Consider the following 17,971-nt stretch of genomic DNA (forward strand, 5'->3'; position numbering starts at 1 on the left):
CTGACAAATCAGCTTCAGAAAAATGCTGTATGTGCTCCCCAGATTAGAGCGTTACGGTTCAGCAAGGGCCTGAACCTCTAATGTGAGGGGGAAGAGGCTGATGAGACAGGTGGCTGGCTCTTGACTCTTGAATAAGTGACATCTCCAAAAGCTACGGGGACTAGAGCAATGAGAAGGGCTGGCACTGTTCGCTAATGTCCATGTTCAACCTGGGTCAATGGGTCTTTTTCAAGTGCTCCATGCATTAAAACTCTAGCTCTGGAACTGAGAGGGTTATATGTGTGGACAAGGGAAACAGGGGTACTTCATTTATCTGAAAGGCTTTTGAAATATTAGAAACATTTGGGTAAAGACATGTTTGCAGTGACTGACAAAGTCCTGTTGGTAGATAAACTCATGTATGAGCAGGAATCAAGTAGAACTCTTCTCATGAAACACACAAACGGAGGACTTGAGAAGAGAAGGCTGCCTTGATTGCTCACAGAAGATGAACATTAAGAACATAGTATGAACATTAAGAACATAGAACATTTTATTAACAAAAGTACACATTTTAGTTAAAAAGAAAAATAGAAGCTTTCCTGGCTGATTGTGTTTCTTGGACAGACAACTGTGATCTCGGCTCAGGGACTTCTTGTCCTAAAGAACACTCCCAAAGGCGATCCTTGAGCTTTTACAACCCAAGTCAGAATATCTTTGGAGAAAATATAAATTAATTTTCTATAACACTTAACGAAATCAACATCAAGATAAACCACTGTGATGGATACCACTTGAAAAGAAGATGAGCTTGAATAAGTTTCACTCCAGTGTGGAAAAATCACAAGGCTTCAAACTCAGCGTACTCTGTGCTGAAGTTAAAGCACTTACTCCGGAAGAAATAGGCTCTACAACATTTGAGGGTGTCTTCTTGTCCTGACCTTTAAAAAACAAACTCTTTCTTTATCGTCATTTTATGAGTGTCGAATTCCATACAGTGATGCCTTTCAAAAGGGAGCCTGGAGGTTAGACTCCAGCACGCTCAACGAGAAGAGACATTTTCCAGTGACAGACTGCAGATGAACACGGAGCCACAATGCATTAGGAGTAGCCTCCAACAGCAGCGGGAGTGTGAGGAACAAAACTTAAAAGGGCTCAATTGAAAAGTACCCTTGTTTGTCCTTCAGTGGAACAGCACTTACAAAGCCTCTTCAACTTGTACTTTGTCAAAGGACAGTAAGTAACTAAACAAAAGCAACTCAAACCTCTGCCAATTAAAGTATCTTTAGGCTTTTCCCCTGATTCGTTCACTTTTTATTTTTCCTACCTCATCAAATGTGGTTTTAAAACAAGACTGAATTTCAAAGTGGATTGCAATATGTTTGATTTAATGGAATGCTTTGGCATTTTGAATATAGAAAAGCCAACTGCCATGATTTCCCTATAAAAATAATAATTAAAAAAGTTGGTAAAAGTAGGGGCTAATTTTGAAGTTCAGTTCAACTTGTCTGTTAATATGATATGGTTCAATTTAAATGCTAAAGGGCTGCTCAACAACAGACATTTAAAATAAAAGAGCAGACATTGTGATTTGTAATGTAAACTCAAACATCAAACATCCAATGCCTATAGGGATGTTCACAAGGCCAAATATCATGCTCTAGGGGCCTGTCTTTTCCACAGAATAATTACATTTGATGCTGCATCACAGCACAGATGAAAACGCACTGCTTATAACATCCACTTTAGGACCCCTAAAATACGTCTTAAAACATGCAAAAAGAGCTTTATATCCATTTCGAGAATCTAATGGGTCTATATGTCAATATATTTGTAATAGAAATTAAAAGTCCATTAACAAAATTATTGGGGGAGAGTGGGAAGCACACGTAAAGTACCATAGAAGGTACAAGCCACTAAATTGAATTATTTTCAATAGATGTGACAGAAACAAATATCAAAAGATATATAACAAAATAATATTAACACATATTTTCCAGTTTTAAAAGAGTGTAATTGATGACCAACAATTTATGCACTTTTTAAAGTTTGTAACTAGATGGTTATGAGTTACCATCTAGTTACAAACTTAAAAAAGTGTCCAATCCAATCTTTGAAGTGGTACACAGGTAGTTAAGTGGAAGTTTTATGGTATTTGCCACTAAGAATATGTAGTATATTGACTGCATGTTGTCAGAGTGGTATCCACTCAAGTTTTTCTAATTAAGAGAGCAAAATTCCCTGCTGTACCTGCTGGAGAGAAACAAAGAAAGAGGGAGACACACACACACATAGAAAATTAATGACAATAAAACTCCCAATATTTTCTTCACCCAGTGATGGGCTCTGGTCTGTAGATGACTCTGATGGTGAAGGCCTGAGATCTGTCACAACATATACTTTTTCAAACTCATTACATTATTTTACTGTGTGTATATTAGTTGCCCAGTCGCATCGAACTCATTGCAATCCCATGGACTAGGGCCCGCCAGGCTCCCCTATCCATGGAATTCTCCAAGAAAGAATACTGGACTGGGTTGTGATTTCTTTTCCAGTATTATTTTATTAGTTCTTACAAAAAGAGAACTAACTTTTTTTGTGAAGTCTGTGCTAAAAGCAATGAACTGCTTCATGCAAAGTAACACTGACTGACTTTGTAAATAGGTTGTGATTTTAGGGTCTTGTAATATAAAAATGTGGCAAAGATTTTTCTGAAGGAGGGGTGTTCAAGTGGGAGGGGACATGGGTAAACCTAAGGCTGATTCATGTTGATGTCTGGTAGAAACCAATGCAGTACTGTAAAGCAATTTTCCTTCAATTAAAAATAAATAATTTTTTTAGAAAAGGCCCCAATTCTATAAAAAAGATAAAGTCTAGTTCTAACAGAAACAAAACTTCACAAAAAAGCAGTATCTTACACACAAGGGGTACACTCATCATGGTGTAACAATTTTGGAGGTGTGGGCGTTATACTCTAAGGAGGGAGAACACTGACAGAGACAGATGCTAAATAAAACCAAGCATATGTGGGATCTGAAAGGAGGACTACACACATACCCACATGTACACACAAAAGAAATGAAAAAAAGAAATCAAAATAGGGGACAAAAGGAAGAACAAATAAGAGAAAGCTAAAATCTTAGAAAATTATGAAATTTGGGGCAAAGGAGACCCTCAATTATTTCTTTCTTCAGTATACATTCACATTTATTATACAAATAAGAATAAGACAGTATGGTACTGGCACAAAGACAGAAATATAGATCAATGGAACAAAATAAAAAGCCCAGACATAAATCCACATACCTATGGACACCTTATCTTTGACAAAGGAGGCAAAAATATACAATGTAGAAAAGACAATCTTTTTAACAAGTGGTGCTGGGAAAACTGGTCAACCACTTGTAAAAGAATGAAACGAACATTTTCTAACACCATACACAAAAATAAACTCAAAATGGATTAAAGGTCTAAATGTAAGACCAGAAACTATAAAACTCCTAGAGGAAAACATAGGCAAAACACTCTCGGACATAAATCACAGCAGGATCCTCTATGACCCACCTCCCAGAATATTGGAAATAAAAGCAAAAATAAACAAATGGGACCTAATTAAAATTAAAGGCTTTTGTACAATGAAGGAATCTATAAGCAAAGTGAAAAGACAGCCTTCAGAGTGGGAGAAAATAATAACAAATGAAGCAACTGACAAAGAATTCATCTCAAAAATATACAAGCAACTCCTGAAGCTCAATTTCAGAAAAATAAATGACCCAATCAAAAAATGGGCCAAAGAACTAAACAGACAGTTCTCCAAAGAAGACATACAGATGGCTAACAAACATGTGAAAAGATGCTCAACATCACTCATTATTAGAGAAATGCAAATCAAAACCACAATGAGGTACCATCTCACGCCAGTCAGAATGGCTGCTATCCAAAAGTCTACAAACAATAAATGCTGGAGAGGGTGTGGATAAAAAGGAACCCTCTTACATTGTTGGTGGGAATGCAAACTAGTACAGCCACTATGGCAAACAGTGTGGAGATTCCTTAAAAAACTGGAAATAGAACTGCCTTATGACCCAGCAATCTCACTGCTGGGCATATACACTGGGGAAACCAGAACTGAAAGAGACACGTGTACCCCAATGTTCATCGCAGCACTGTTTATAATAGCCAGGACATGGAAGCAACCTAGATGCCCATCAGCTGATGAATGGATAAGAAAGCTGTGGTACATATACACAATGGAATATTACTCAGCCATTAAAAAGAACACTTTTGAATCAGTTCTAATGAGGTGGATGAAACTGGAGCCTGTTATATACAGTGAAGTAAGCCCGAAAGAAAAACACCAATACAGTATACTAACACATATGTATGGAATTTAGAAAGATGGTAACGATAACCCTGTATGCGAGACAGCAAAAGAGACACAGATATGTAAAATGGTCTTTTGGACTCTGTGGGAGAGGGAGAGGGTGGGATGATTTGAGAGAATAGCACTGAAACATGTATAATATCATGTATGGAACAGATTGCCAGTCCAGGTTCAATGCACGAGACAGGGTGCTCAGGGCTGGTGAACAGGGATGACCCAGAGGGATGGGATAGGGAGGGAGGTGGGAGGGGGGTTCAGGATGGGGAACACATGTAAACCCATAACTAATTCATATCAATGTATGGCAAAAACCACTACAATATTGTAAAGTAATTAGCCTCCAACTAAAATAAATAAATAAATAAGAAAGAAACCCACAAATCCAATGTTAAATTGCTTTTCCTAGTCTCATGTTGGTCACACTTTGCAATTTCATCCATATAGAGAAATCTTTCTTTTTGAAAAGTAATTCTTCAGGTACAAACTTGCCTAAACACATTTGATTTAGGAAATATATATATAAATAAACTTCAAAGCAATTTGCTATCCCAGGATTTTCTGAACGTTGGGCTTGTTGTTTTCGTTGTGGATTACATATCCTAAATTTTCAGAATTTTGCAGGTCTGAGTCAGAACTTTTCATAATATCATAAATATCCTGGGAGACTCATCATTGGAGCTGGGTAATGTTTCTGGTACACCTAAATTAGCAATGTTTCTAACCAGTCAAGTTGTGATAATGACAATCACTGGTACAATTCCAAGTTGGTTATCATTTATAAAGTACTTTCAGGTGCATTACCTCATTTGTTTCCTTTAACACCCTATGATGGAAGTAGGGCCATTAGCATTGCCAACAGATATCCATTACATTAACACAATTACTATAGCAACCTAAAAGCAAGTAAACAGAATGTCTTTTATAATATGAACTATAACATAGATGATCTGTTTCATGCAAAGAAATCCTTATTTAAAATTAAAACCTGCATTCCCCCAAATGTGGCCAAATCGATACAATGACATTCTGAAATACTGCTAAATACTTGTAGGTGATTGCTTCAAAACTGATCAGAGACTAAACTGTGTTAAGTTACGTCTTACACATAGCAATCAGTGGCAGAACCAACACTGACTCACAGTGTAGTTCCTCTTTCATCATGAACTAATTTGAAAGTCAGATAAGAACTCTGAACTAGGCCTCAAAAATGAAGCAACACATATTTTCACCATTGGGGTACAATTTCCAGGATTTATAGCCCTCTGAAGGAACTTGTGAATCCTGAGTTTGGAAACTCTACCCTTGAGAGAATATTATATGTTAGAGTCCTTGAAAGACTGAAGGGGAAAGGGAAGGTGTTGAATTAATTAACTTTTCTTTGACTTCAGGCCTCCTGAGACGAACCATGTTGGGGCAGGATTGGGGTGTTGGAGTGACAATATTCAACTGTAAACTGCTCGCATTTTGAACCCAACATAAGAAGTAGTAACTTTCTGCAATCCAGCTCTACCCTAGAAAGGAGTGCTGGTCTCTATTACGATGGAACATTATTAAAGAAACATTTAAGCATTCGCAGCTTTGAACTCTGCAAAATTATACATAGATCAATTCAACTCACTTTTGACTTTGCCTATAGCAATGCGGGAAATTATAATCTGGGGCCACAGATTCATAGATAATGCCAATATATTAGCAATATTGAAAAGAAGTGAAAAGGGGAAGTGTATCCAACTGTTTGTGACATACTCAGTTGTGTCCAACTCTTTGCAACTCCATGGACTATAGCCTACCAGGCTCCTCTGTCCATGGAATTCTCTAGGCAAGAATACTGAAGTGGGTAACCATGCCCTTCTCCAGGGGATCAGCAACATTATAGTTATTTAGAAGATTATTGAGACTATAAAGCATATAAAGTTTTTGTTAGGTGTATATTTTAGTTTGTATCCTGGATCTTATAATATCTAGTTTCATTATCTGGGACAATAAGCTGTAAATCACAGAAAGAAGTGAAAATAATGATCTCAAAGATTCAATAATGACAGGAAGAATGGAGAGGACAAATATATGTGATAAACACGGAGGTTAACTGAGTCGGACATGAAGAAAGACGACAGTAAATGAAATCCATTCAATTTTTAGGGAAAGTTGGCTATAAAATACCAATTAGTGTGTTTATGTCATTCACAGGAAACACAATCACCTATATGTACCAAGTTCATTATTAGGAGGTAGAGAGACACAGATAATCAAACCAAGAACTCTTCATCTCAACATTCATAGAAGATAGAAGGTAAATAAATAATGATGGTAGTGTGCTCAGAACTAACAGAGATGAATTAGTGTTAGCGGAGTAGACTAAGCCAAATTCTAACAAAGGTGTTTAGAGAAGGTGGTAAGTCTAAAAGGTGAATATATATTCATTAGGTACCTAAGATGGAATATTTTAGGCAGGGAAACAGCATATGAAGAGGCAGAGTAGTATTAAAATAGGAGAATGCTGAGAGAACTGCAGGCAATTTCTTTAATAAGACAATATGATAACATGTACCTTAGAGAGCGGCAAGAAGTAAGGTTAAGGAGATAAAAGGGTGGAGTCAGATTATATATGGTCTTATGTTCAATACCAAGTAGTTTGGCAAAGGAAAAGAGGCTCATTCTAATTCTAGTTCCTCCTTCTTACAAGAATATGATCAAGTGATTAGGTCTTGATCTTTCATTATTAAGGTAAGAAATGATACCAGCTTCAGAGTTTTTGAGGATTAAATGAGGTGTATATTTATTAAGGTCTTTCTTTACTTTTCCCAAGACAGCAATGGGGCAATATTGAAGTAGTATAAATGTCCTTTCAACAAATATTTTAAATATTTAATGTGCACTATACTCACTCTTACAGAGTTTAATATCAGGGCAGAAATCTGACAAATAAATAGTCAAAATATAGTTGTATTACTGTAAAAATGGAGGGAAGCATGTTACAGTTCTTAAAATGGATTTTAAAGTTACTGTAATGAATGTAAATAACTCTTTCTAGCAACTTGGACTTGGAGAAATGAGGAAAAGAATTACACAGAATTATAGATAAAGGGAATAGGAATTAAGAAAAGATTTTTGTTGTATTTCAAACAGGAAGACATGTAAATAAGCCGAAAAAGCCATTCCCAAAAGACATAGGAGGTAACATAGACATTAATATAGAAAAGTAAAAATATGAAGCCTGTTATAATATTATATCTAAAAGTATTATATTTTAAATGAGATATATAAAGTTCATGTCAAGGTAAAAATTATTTTGACCTGTACTGTTAATGAGTCTAAAGTCTGAATGAAAATTAAATTCTGGATCTGACCCATAAATTTATGCTGATACATATTTATAGATCACTCATAGCTACCTGAACCTTGAGAACACAGGTAGATGGGTATACAAATACCCAAATATTCGTATACCCATCTACCTTGGTTTTATTAGCTGAATTAAGATACCTGGTTGTCTTAGATTTGTTCAAATTTAATTATCAGTGATATGTTCTTTAAAACAAAGATGAAGTGATGACATTATTTCTAAAAAATAAATAAATAAAGACAAAGAGAGTTAAGAATGTATGATATAAGTGAACTGGAAAAAAAGGCACTTGGACCTGTGGGATGTGTACTGGGTTCTTATTCTGGCTTTAACACTAACTTGCTGTATGATTTCAAGTACATCTCTACCTCAGATCTCTCTCTCGGAGAGGGCTAAAATATGTCTTCATTTCATTCTAATTCTGAAATTCTAACATGCCAAACTAATTTGCTCCCAGACATTTTTCTAAAACAGGTTTTTCTTAAGATTATCTTCCAAGGCATTTTTTTCTATAACATTTTAAAATCAAACAGTTTAAACTGAGCTATTTTCAATTGAAACTTTTAGGAAATTTGATCATCATCAAGGAATCAGAAATCACTTTAGCTGAAAATTACTGAATACTATTTTTCATTCAATTGTTCTAAGGACACAAATGCTAAAGTGTAACATTATTACTGGCAAAATTCCTAATTAGAAAAAAAACAGTAAAAGCAATGATTTAGGGAATTAATTTTAATTTAAGGTTGACTTTAATTTGAATGATGACCCTGATAGTCACCCTGTGACATATTTAATCACTAGTTTCCTCATCTGAAAATGTAAATAAGAAGAGTCAGAATATTTCAATTATATGTATGGCATTTCCAGAAATGGAAATAGATTCTCATAGTAGCCCTGGTTATGAGGTTTATGTAAAGACTGAATAAAGTATTTCATATACGTGAAAAATCACTCAGTCGTGTCTGATTTCTTTGTGACCCCATGGACTCTAGCCCACCAGGCTCTTCTGACCATGGATTTCTCCAGGCAAGAATACTGGAGTGGGTGGCCATTCCCATCTCCAGGGGAGCTTCCCAACCCAGGGACTGAACCTGGGTCTCTTGCAGAGCAGGCAGATTCTTTACCATGCAAATCACCAGGAAACCCATTTCATATAAAGATATGAACTTAATACAACCATTTTCCCCCGAATACATATCATTTACTCAATGCCTAGATATAAGAATGATGTATCACATAATATGATATTAACAGTTCACTGTCACTCTTAACCCCTTAGTCTGATAGTTAAAAAACCAACTGATAAAGCATAGCTGCTACCAAATACAAAATACCAATATATTATATTACATAATATATATTACATAGATCAGACATTTTGAACTGAAAATTTATGATGAATTTTGGCAGGTCCACATCAGTTGAAGTCTCACTGTATAAATGAGACTCTTTAGCACCAGAACTTTTCAAGTAAAGACAAGCAAAAATTCTGATGAAAGAAAAAGATATAAACACAAATATATCAGTATATCTTCACCTGTTTATATCATTTAAAATATTTTAACTAATTGCTTGAAAAGATAAGCTATCTAGGATAATAGAGCCATTTTTTATTCAACTCATAGGCAAATAGAAGTTTCTTTCTAATCATTTTACCTCGGCAGTCTCCTTTTGCATGATACACCATTCTCTTGTAACTTCTGAATTTCTGCTAGTTGGCTGTTGGCAGGGATAAGGTTGGAAATAAAACAGACTTTCTATTGAAATCTGCATTCTCCCCTCAATGAGAGGAAGCAAAGGCATGAATATGGCCCCCTCATAATGATTTAGCTGGGGCTTAATGAAATTTTCATCACAACCTGCTGTTCATTTTAATGGCCTTTGAAAAATAATGGGAAAAAAATAGCTCGAGGGAAGAAAAGATTTTTCCGTGGCAGATATTTGTAAAGTAGTTCCATTCACCTGCTCTCCACTCTCCTCATCCCCATATTACTGCACTAATCACAGAACTGTAACAGTGTTCTGTGGTTTGTCATTAAATGCTTTCCTGTATATGTTATTCCTCTTCTTGCATCCCAGAACTAGAGATCGTTTGTAGTTTCTACCACAAAGTGTAGACACTGTGTGCGGTGTCGCTGTCCAGATCCTTGGATGATGTCAGGTTCTGGTGTCCATTCTCTTGTTTAAATATACCCTTTAATTAATGGAGTTTTTAACCAGTTTGAATAATGACCCCAACAGTCACCCTATGACACACTCAATCATCAGTTCCCTATTTAAAAATAGAAACTGTTAGAATCAGAGTATTTAGAATATAACTTTCTACTTGCTGTAAAGTCTATTATACATCTCCGTAGATATGTTTCTCCATTTTTGTTTCTTTGCAGTTAAAAAAAAAAGAAAGAAATTTCCTGTAACATTATATTCCTTTTCTATGATACAAATTTCTGCCCTGTCATTTTTTCTTGGTGATTAAGATGACCACTTTACATAATACATCCATAAATTTCTCCTTGCTGTATCTCCTAACAGTTAGAGTTTAACCATTCATGCAAGAGCAAATTTAGTTATCAATAAAAGTGAATCTAATTTCTCCAAAGATACAGATTCCCAACAGGCACATGAAAAGCAGCTCAATATCACTAATTATTAGATAAATGCAAATCAAAACTACAATGAGGTCCCACTTCACACCCATCAGAATGGCCATCAGTACGAAGTCTACAAATAACTAATTCTAGAGAGGGCGTGGAGAAAAAAGAATCCTCCTGTACTACTGGTGGGTATGTAAATTGGTTTAGCCACTAGAGAAAACAGTCTGGAAGTTCCTCAAAAAACTAAAAACAGAGTTGGCATATGATTCAGCAACCCCATTCCTAAGCAAATATCAGGAGAAAACTAATTAAAAAATAATACATGCACCCCAATATTTACAGCATCACTATTTAAGATAGCTGAGAGATGGAGGCAACCTAAATGTACACTAACAGACATTTAAAGAATGGATAAAGAAGATGGGGTGTGTGTATATATAAATATAATATTTATATATATTTATATATAATATTATATATTTATATATTTATATTACATTATATTACAATATTATATTACAATATTATATAATATAATGTAATATTACTCAGCTATAAGCAAGAATGAAATAATGCCATTTGCAACAACATGTACGGACCTAGAGATTATCACACTAAGAGAAGTCAGTCAGAAAGAGAACAACAAACACTATATAATGTCACTTATATGTGAAATATAAAATATGATACAAACTTATTTACAAAAGAGAAACAGACTCACAGATATAGAAAACAAATTTATCAATGGAGAAAGGAGGGGAGGGGTAATTAGATGTTTGGGATTAGCAGATACAAACTACTATATATAAAACAGATAACAACAAAGTCTTACTGTGAGACCTATCCTGTGATAGGTCATAATGGAAAAGAATATGGAAGGAATATATACATATAAATATGTACAACTGAATCAATTTGCTGTACACCAGAAACTACCACATTGTAAATCAATTATATGCCCATTGTAAGTAAGTAAATAAATACAAGTAAGTCTATTTACATTTCTGCATACTCTAAGCATGTCTAGGGATCTTGTGTACATAAACATGAAACCATCTTAGTGGTTTTGTATTTATACAAACACTATCTTTCTGGAACTCAGGCTTTTAGATGCTTGGCATGTTCAAGTTATATTCCATTCTTCCATAAAGACTATCTCTGTATTTTCTCATGTCTTCATATTACTCAATAACAGGTCAGTCTTGAGCTAAGCTTTCAATATATTTTAGGGAGAAAAGTAAAAAAAAAAGAAAAGCTGTAGAAAATACAGTAATGAAAACACTCTCATGTCCACATGCAATAATGATATTTCCTCGTGTTAACTCTTTCTGCCTTGGATGCTCTATCTCTGTTCCTTTGACTGTGTTATCTATAATTTTCTCCTCATTCCCAATACCTCTGAATGTATCCTGCTAAGCAAACTGGGAAGCATGGTCTCTTGCCCTATTTCCTCTTAGGAATTATTCATTTGGCTTCAGTCTGCCATATACTTTGAAATTGAGAGTCTGTACACCCACTTGGAAGGAAGCTCACATGAAACACTGAGGCCAAGGCCCTAGAAGAAATGACACTTGAGTAGCAAAGAGCACACTTCATATCCAGATCCTGCTTTCTAACAACATTCTCCAGTAAAAGGAACCAGGGCTTCTTAGAGAAAAAAACCAGGGCTTCTTAGGGCTTTCAAGATAAATAGGAAATATACAAGCTGAATCTGCACAATCTTACAGTGCCAAAAAGTAAAAAATGCTCAAAAAAAAAGGCAAACTCACAGGCGAACTCACAATGGTATGTCAAAGTGACATGAAAGAACCACCCCGCCCCCCTCCCCCGCTGCAATGAACAAAACTGGAATAACCTAACAAAATTTTGCATTATAACTCAAAGCATAAAATAAACATCCACGATACTGATATAAGATACTGAATAAAGTAATAAATGGCAGATAAGAGATAAATTGCCCATAAAGAATAATTCCAAATAAATTTCTAGATGATCCATCGTAAAGGATGGGGATCAAGGCTCCCCACTTTGTAAATACGGATTGTACACAGCGTCTTCCTTTTAAAGAGTATGGTACAGAAAGGGAGTGGGGAGATTTTACAGAGGAGAAACCTGACAAACCCTACATCAGCCAGGTGATCAAGGTCAACACCAACATTTATAAGTCACATAGTAGGGATGTACTCTTGTGATGTGACACAAACAGTACTTGGTTTCTGTGGTCTTTCAACCCAAACCCACAATCCCAGTTTCATTAAGAGAAAATCACCAGAGAAATTCTAACAGAGGGGCATTCTACAATCTATTTGCATAGCATTCCTTCAAAATTTTCAAGGTCATCACAAACAAGAACAGGCTGAGAAACTGTTGCAGCTAAAAGGACCCCAAGGAGACTTAACAACTAAACAGCTAAATGTTTATTTGGTAACATCCTAGAACAGAAAACCACACAGTGACAATTAAAGAAATTTGAATGAACTCTGGATTCAGTTAATCACACTGTATCTTAACATAGAAGATGAGAAATAATTTTGAATGCAGAAAGTTAATCATGCAAAATGAACATCATATATAAAAATAAAGACAAAAACATCATAAAGATGTTATATCAGAAAGCAATTATTTGGGGTCATTTTTATTTTCTTCCTTTTAATTTTATTGTTTTGTAAAACAATTTTATAGTAAGAAAATATTATTTTCAATATCAGAAAAAACTTCAGCACATTAAAAGAAAAAAGGTTGTCTAGGTCTTCCTCAAAGCCCCATTTTTATCTCCATGCAGATTAGAGCCAAAAAGTCTTTGGCTGACTAGATTATCTCTAAAATTCCTTCCAACTGTAAGATCATGTGAATTACATAAATTTTAACTAAAATCCATGTACCAGCTATGCATCTGGTAGAAACCCAGAAATATTTAATTACCACATGACTCCCAATACTGGTTAACATACATTTTGTGCCAGATATAATTTACCAGTGTCCTAACAACAGACTAGAAATGAGCCCAACTCAGTGTTAAATAGTATAAATGCAGTATATTTTTGGTGTGAAGTATGGCTTTTTATATCACTGTTTTATGTTTGTTTGTTTTAATTTTCCATCTGACTCTGACATAGGAGGCATGTTCTTGTGTGCAACATGGCATCCATGCTTAGGATGGACACAGATTTAAACAGAAGTTAGTGAATATCTGCAGCATAAAAGATGGCTGTCAGTTAAGCATCAATTGCTTTATCAGTTTGTTTGCTTTAATTTCAAGGTTACTCCATGAGCATATCAACCTGCAGGATACTATCTGTAACTATTCAAGAGATTTAGTGCATTAAATCTTAAAAGAAAGGCATCTTGGAAGTTAAAAAATGGAAACGTCAACACAGTTAAGACAGTTAGAGAATCATTACTTTTCAAATACACGCTACATTCAAGCAAATCAGTTTTGGATTATACAAAAAAAATAGACCTGTCTATGTAGCCTAAGAGGTATTAATGTATAAAGGATATAAAATGTAACAAAGTTGTAAAATGCCCTTGGGCAGGGGTGGTGGAGTGGGGGTGGGGCGGTGGGCAGGGCAGATTGGGCAGGGGGCAGATTAGAAATGAACAAACTAGATTGCAGATATCTGGCAGGTAGGCGGTGACTATCCTGGGCTCTGCTGCCACATTCTATTCCTGAATTTTTAAGTTGCACTCAACCATAACTTACTCATGTGTGAAAAAAAGGAAGACATCACACAAGAATTAATGATTTATAAAATTGGGGTAAACGCACTTACATTTCTAAAAAAAGAATATTCATCTTCATAGCATTACATTTCTCACTCTTCCAACCTAACACTGAGTGCATGTCAGAGAAGGGAACTGGAAATTAAAATCAAACCATTAAGATTAGGAGATTGGCAACAAATCTGTTTTGGCTGCAATCCTTTACCTTCTGGCTCATTTTTGATGAGCTCTTCCATTTTCCTCTGTTTCAAGGTGTCAACAACATCAGCTAAGCTGCCTTTGCGCCTTTCAGGAGTTCCCAGGGTTGTACTAGACAAGGACTCGCCACTCTGTCTCCCACCTTCTTCTGCCTTCTGAGGTGAGGTAGATGAGTTGTGTGGGGCAAATGAAGACATAACTTTATTGCCATCAACTTCCTGAAAGAGAAATCAAAGAAAGAAAAAAAAAATATATATATATACATGTATACATTTGCTTAAAATTCAATAAGCTTTTGAATTTTAATTGGTTACACGGCTTATTCAGGACTTCTCTGATAGCTCAGTTGGTAAAAAAAATTCTCCTGCAATGCAGGAGACCCCAGTTCAATTCCTGGGTTGGGAAGATCCTCTGGAGAAGGGATAGACTACCCACTCCAGTATTCTTGGGTTTCCTTGTGACTCAGCTGTTAAAGAATCCACCTGCAATGTGGGAGACCTGGGTTCAATTCCTGGGTTGTAAAGATCCCCTGGAAGAGAGAAAGGCTACCCACTCCAGTATTCTGGCCTGGAGAATTCCATGGACCACATAGTTGCAAAGAGTTGGACATGACTGAGCAACTTTCACCATGGCTTATTCAGTTGCAACATTAAACAGTGAAACGCCACTGTGCAGGAGCAAAAGGAGTAAAGAAATTTCAGAAAAGAATACATCAACATTACAGCCTCACACTAGAGTGAGCCAAAGATCGATTCATAGGAGAGGGAAAAATAAGAAGATTCTCTCCCCAAGAATGAGTTAAAATAGCAATGAAGCCTTCCACAAAGCCTATATTGATTTCATATATATATATACATATATATATATATATAGCTTTTGTTTGAAAGTCTTAGCTTTTCCTATGAACATCCAATGTGGTGGTCACCTGTAATAAACCTTCTCATGATATTATAATGTTTAAACAAATAACATTCCATATATCAGCTTTCTTTTTAATTGTAAGCAGTCACCTCTTCTTAATGGTACTCCTAAATAAAGCAGGGTCCTCATTTGGTTCTCCACCTCCCTCTCATGCTTTTAAGAAGGCATCAGACACACAGGAGATTCTGACATCAGAGTGGAATACTGCAATTTCATTTCTGCTTCTGCAGAAGATCTTTCCAATTCCATGCCTTACCTAAAGCACTGGTTCTGATGATACTCTTTGCTATTCTGCACATTAAGCCTCATCTGCTCTACAAAATAAAGTTTCTTGCAGACTTTGCCTCTTCATGATTGTGTTATATGTGTGAAAAGAATCTATTCAAGAATTCTAAAAGGTAAACATAATTTGGTGTTCCTTTAGACATTCTCTCCCCCATAATTTCTAGTAGAACTTTGGCAATCTATGTAACTCGGGGCGGGGTGGGGGGGTCGCATATTTCATACATTGTTGTCTAGTCACTAAGTTGTGTCTGAGTCTTTTGTGACTCTGTGGACTCTAGTCAGCCAGGCTCCTCTGTCCATGTGATTTCCCAGGCAAAAACACTGGAGAGGCTTGCCATTTCCCTCTCCAGGGGATCTTTGGGACCCAGGGATCAAATCTGCATCTCCTGCGTTGGGAGGCAGATTCTTTACGACCAAGCCCCCATGGAAGCCCTTATATTTTATATAAGCAGCATTATATTAATTTTTTCAAACATTTTCAAGAGAAATAATACTGAAATGACAAAAAAAAATTATTTTCTTAAAGGTTTTCTTTGTATAATCTCTTACTTTCATAATCTTTTGTGTTGTCGCTCAAGTCGAGTCCAACTCTTTGTGACCCCATGGACTGTAGACTGCCAGGTTCCTCTGTCTATGGGAACTCTCCAGGCAAGAACCCACTGGAGTGGGTTGCCACGCCCTCCTCCAAGGGATATTTCCAACCCAGGAATCGAACCCAGGTCTCCCACATTGCAGGTGGATTCTTTAACATCCAGCCACCAGGAAAGCCCAAGAATACTGGAGTGGGTAGCCCATCCCTTCTGCAGGAGATCATCCTGACACAGGAAGTGAACCATCATCTCCAGTATTGCAGGCAGATTCTTTACCAGCTGAGCTATCAGGGAAGCCCATAATCTTTCGACTTCCCTTAAAAGAGAGCTTTTCATAAAAATAAGTCACATCCTAACATCTTTGAGTATATTAATCTCTCTCTAGATTTATTTTCTAATTCTACACCATTAAAATTTTCCATTAAAATATATGAGATTGTGACTATATTTAATTTTCAGGAAAAGAGCTTATACCCATGTTTACATGCTTGTCCTTTATTTTAAATCATGTTAGTAACGATCAGTGGACCTCAGAAAAATGACAAATCATATGGATTTCATGTTTAATCTTTAAAAATGAATGATAATATTTTTGACAAGATTAAAACATATTGAAAGAACTCAATAATACTTTCAGATCATTCGCTCAGTTGTGTTTGACATTGCGACCCCATAAATCGCAGCACGCCTGGCCTCCCTGTTCATCACCATCTCCCGGAATTTACTCAAACTCTTATCCATCGAGACGGTGAGCCATCCAGCCATCTCATCCTCTGTTGTCCCCTTCTCCTCCTGCCTCCAATCCCTCCCAGCATCAGGGTCTTTTCCAAAGAGTCAACTCTTTGCATGAGGTGGCCAAAGTGTTGGAGTTTCAGTTTTAGGATCATTCCTTCCAATGAACACCCAGGACTGATCACCTTTAGGATGGACTGGCTGGGTCTCCTTGCAGTCCAAGGGACTCTCAAGAGTCTTCTCCAACATCACAATTCAAAAGCATCAATTCTTCGGCATTCAGCTTTCTTCACAGTTCAACTTTCACATCCATACATGACCACTGGAAAAACCACAGCCTTGACTAGACAGACCTTTGTTGGCAAAGTAATCTCTCTGCTTTTGAATATGCTATCTAGTTTGGTCATAACTTTCCTTCCAAGGAGTAACTATCTTTTAATTTCATGGCTGCAATCTCCATCTACACTGATTTTGGAGCCCCCAAAAATAAAGTCTGACACTGTTTCCACTGTTCCCCATCTATTTCCCGTGAAGTGATGGGACCAGATGCCATGATCTTCATTTTCTGAATGTTGAGCTTTAAGCCAAATTTTTCACTATCCTCTTTCACTTTCATCAAGAGGCTTTTTAGTTCCTCTTCACTTTCTGCCATAAGGGTGTTGTCATCTGCATATCTGAGGTTATTGATATTTCTCCTGGCAATCTTGATTCCAGCTTGTGTTTCTTCCAGCCCAGCGTTTCTCATGATGTACTCTGCATACAAGTTGAATAAGCAGGGTGACAATATACAGCCTTGACGTACTCCTTTTCCTATTTGAAAACAGTCTGTTGTTCCATGAAGTCCTAACAGTTGTTCCTGACCTGCATATAGGTTTCTCAAGGCAGGTCAGATGGTCTGGTATTCCCATCTCTTTCAGAATTTTCCACAGTTTATTGTGATCCACACAGTCAAAGGCTTTGGCATAGTCAATAAAGCAAAAATAGATCCTTCTCTGGAACTCTCTTGGTTTTTACATGATCCAGTGGATGTTGGCAATTTGATCTCTGGTTCCTCTGCCTTTTCTAAAACCAGCTTGAACATCTGGAAGTTCACAGTTCACGTATTCCTGAAGCCTGGCTTGGAGAATTTTGAGCATTACTTTACTAGCATGTGAGATGAGTGCAATTGTGTTAGTTTGAGCATTCTTTGGCATTGCCTTTCTTTGGGACTGGAATGAAA

At 36.4% G+C, this 17,971-nt stretch overlaps 1 protein-coding gene across 4 annotated transcripts in view; it reads right to left on the reverse strand.

Moving 5' to 3' along the window:
* SOX5 (SRY-box transcription factor 5) overlaps positions 1 to 17,971 on the reverse strand; it is a 1,158,063-nt gene that overhangs the window by 328,297 nt on the left and 811,795 nt on the right. For all 4 annotated transcript variants that reach the window (XM_040235353.1, XM_040235352.1, XM_040235351.1 and 1 more), the window contains one exon: positions 14,232 to 14,442. In XM_040235353.1, coding sequence (XP_040091287.1) covers positions 14,232 to 14,442 — 211 coding nt within the window. The remainder of the gene's footprint in view (positions 1 to 14,231; positions 14,443 to 17,971) is intronic.

The sequence above is a fragment of the Oryx dammah genome, unplaced genomic scaffold, assembly GCF_014754425.2.
Source record: "Oryx dammah isolate SB20612 unplaced genomic scaffold, SCBI_Odam_1.1 HiC_scaffold_29, whole genome shotgun sequence".
NCBI lineage: Eukaryota > Metazoa > Chordata > Mammalia > Artiodactyla > Bovidae > Oryx > Oryx dammah.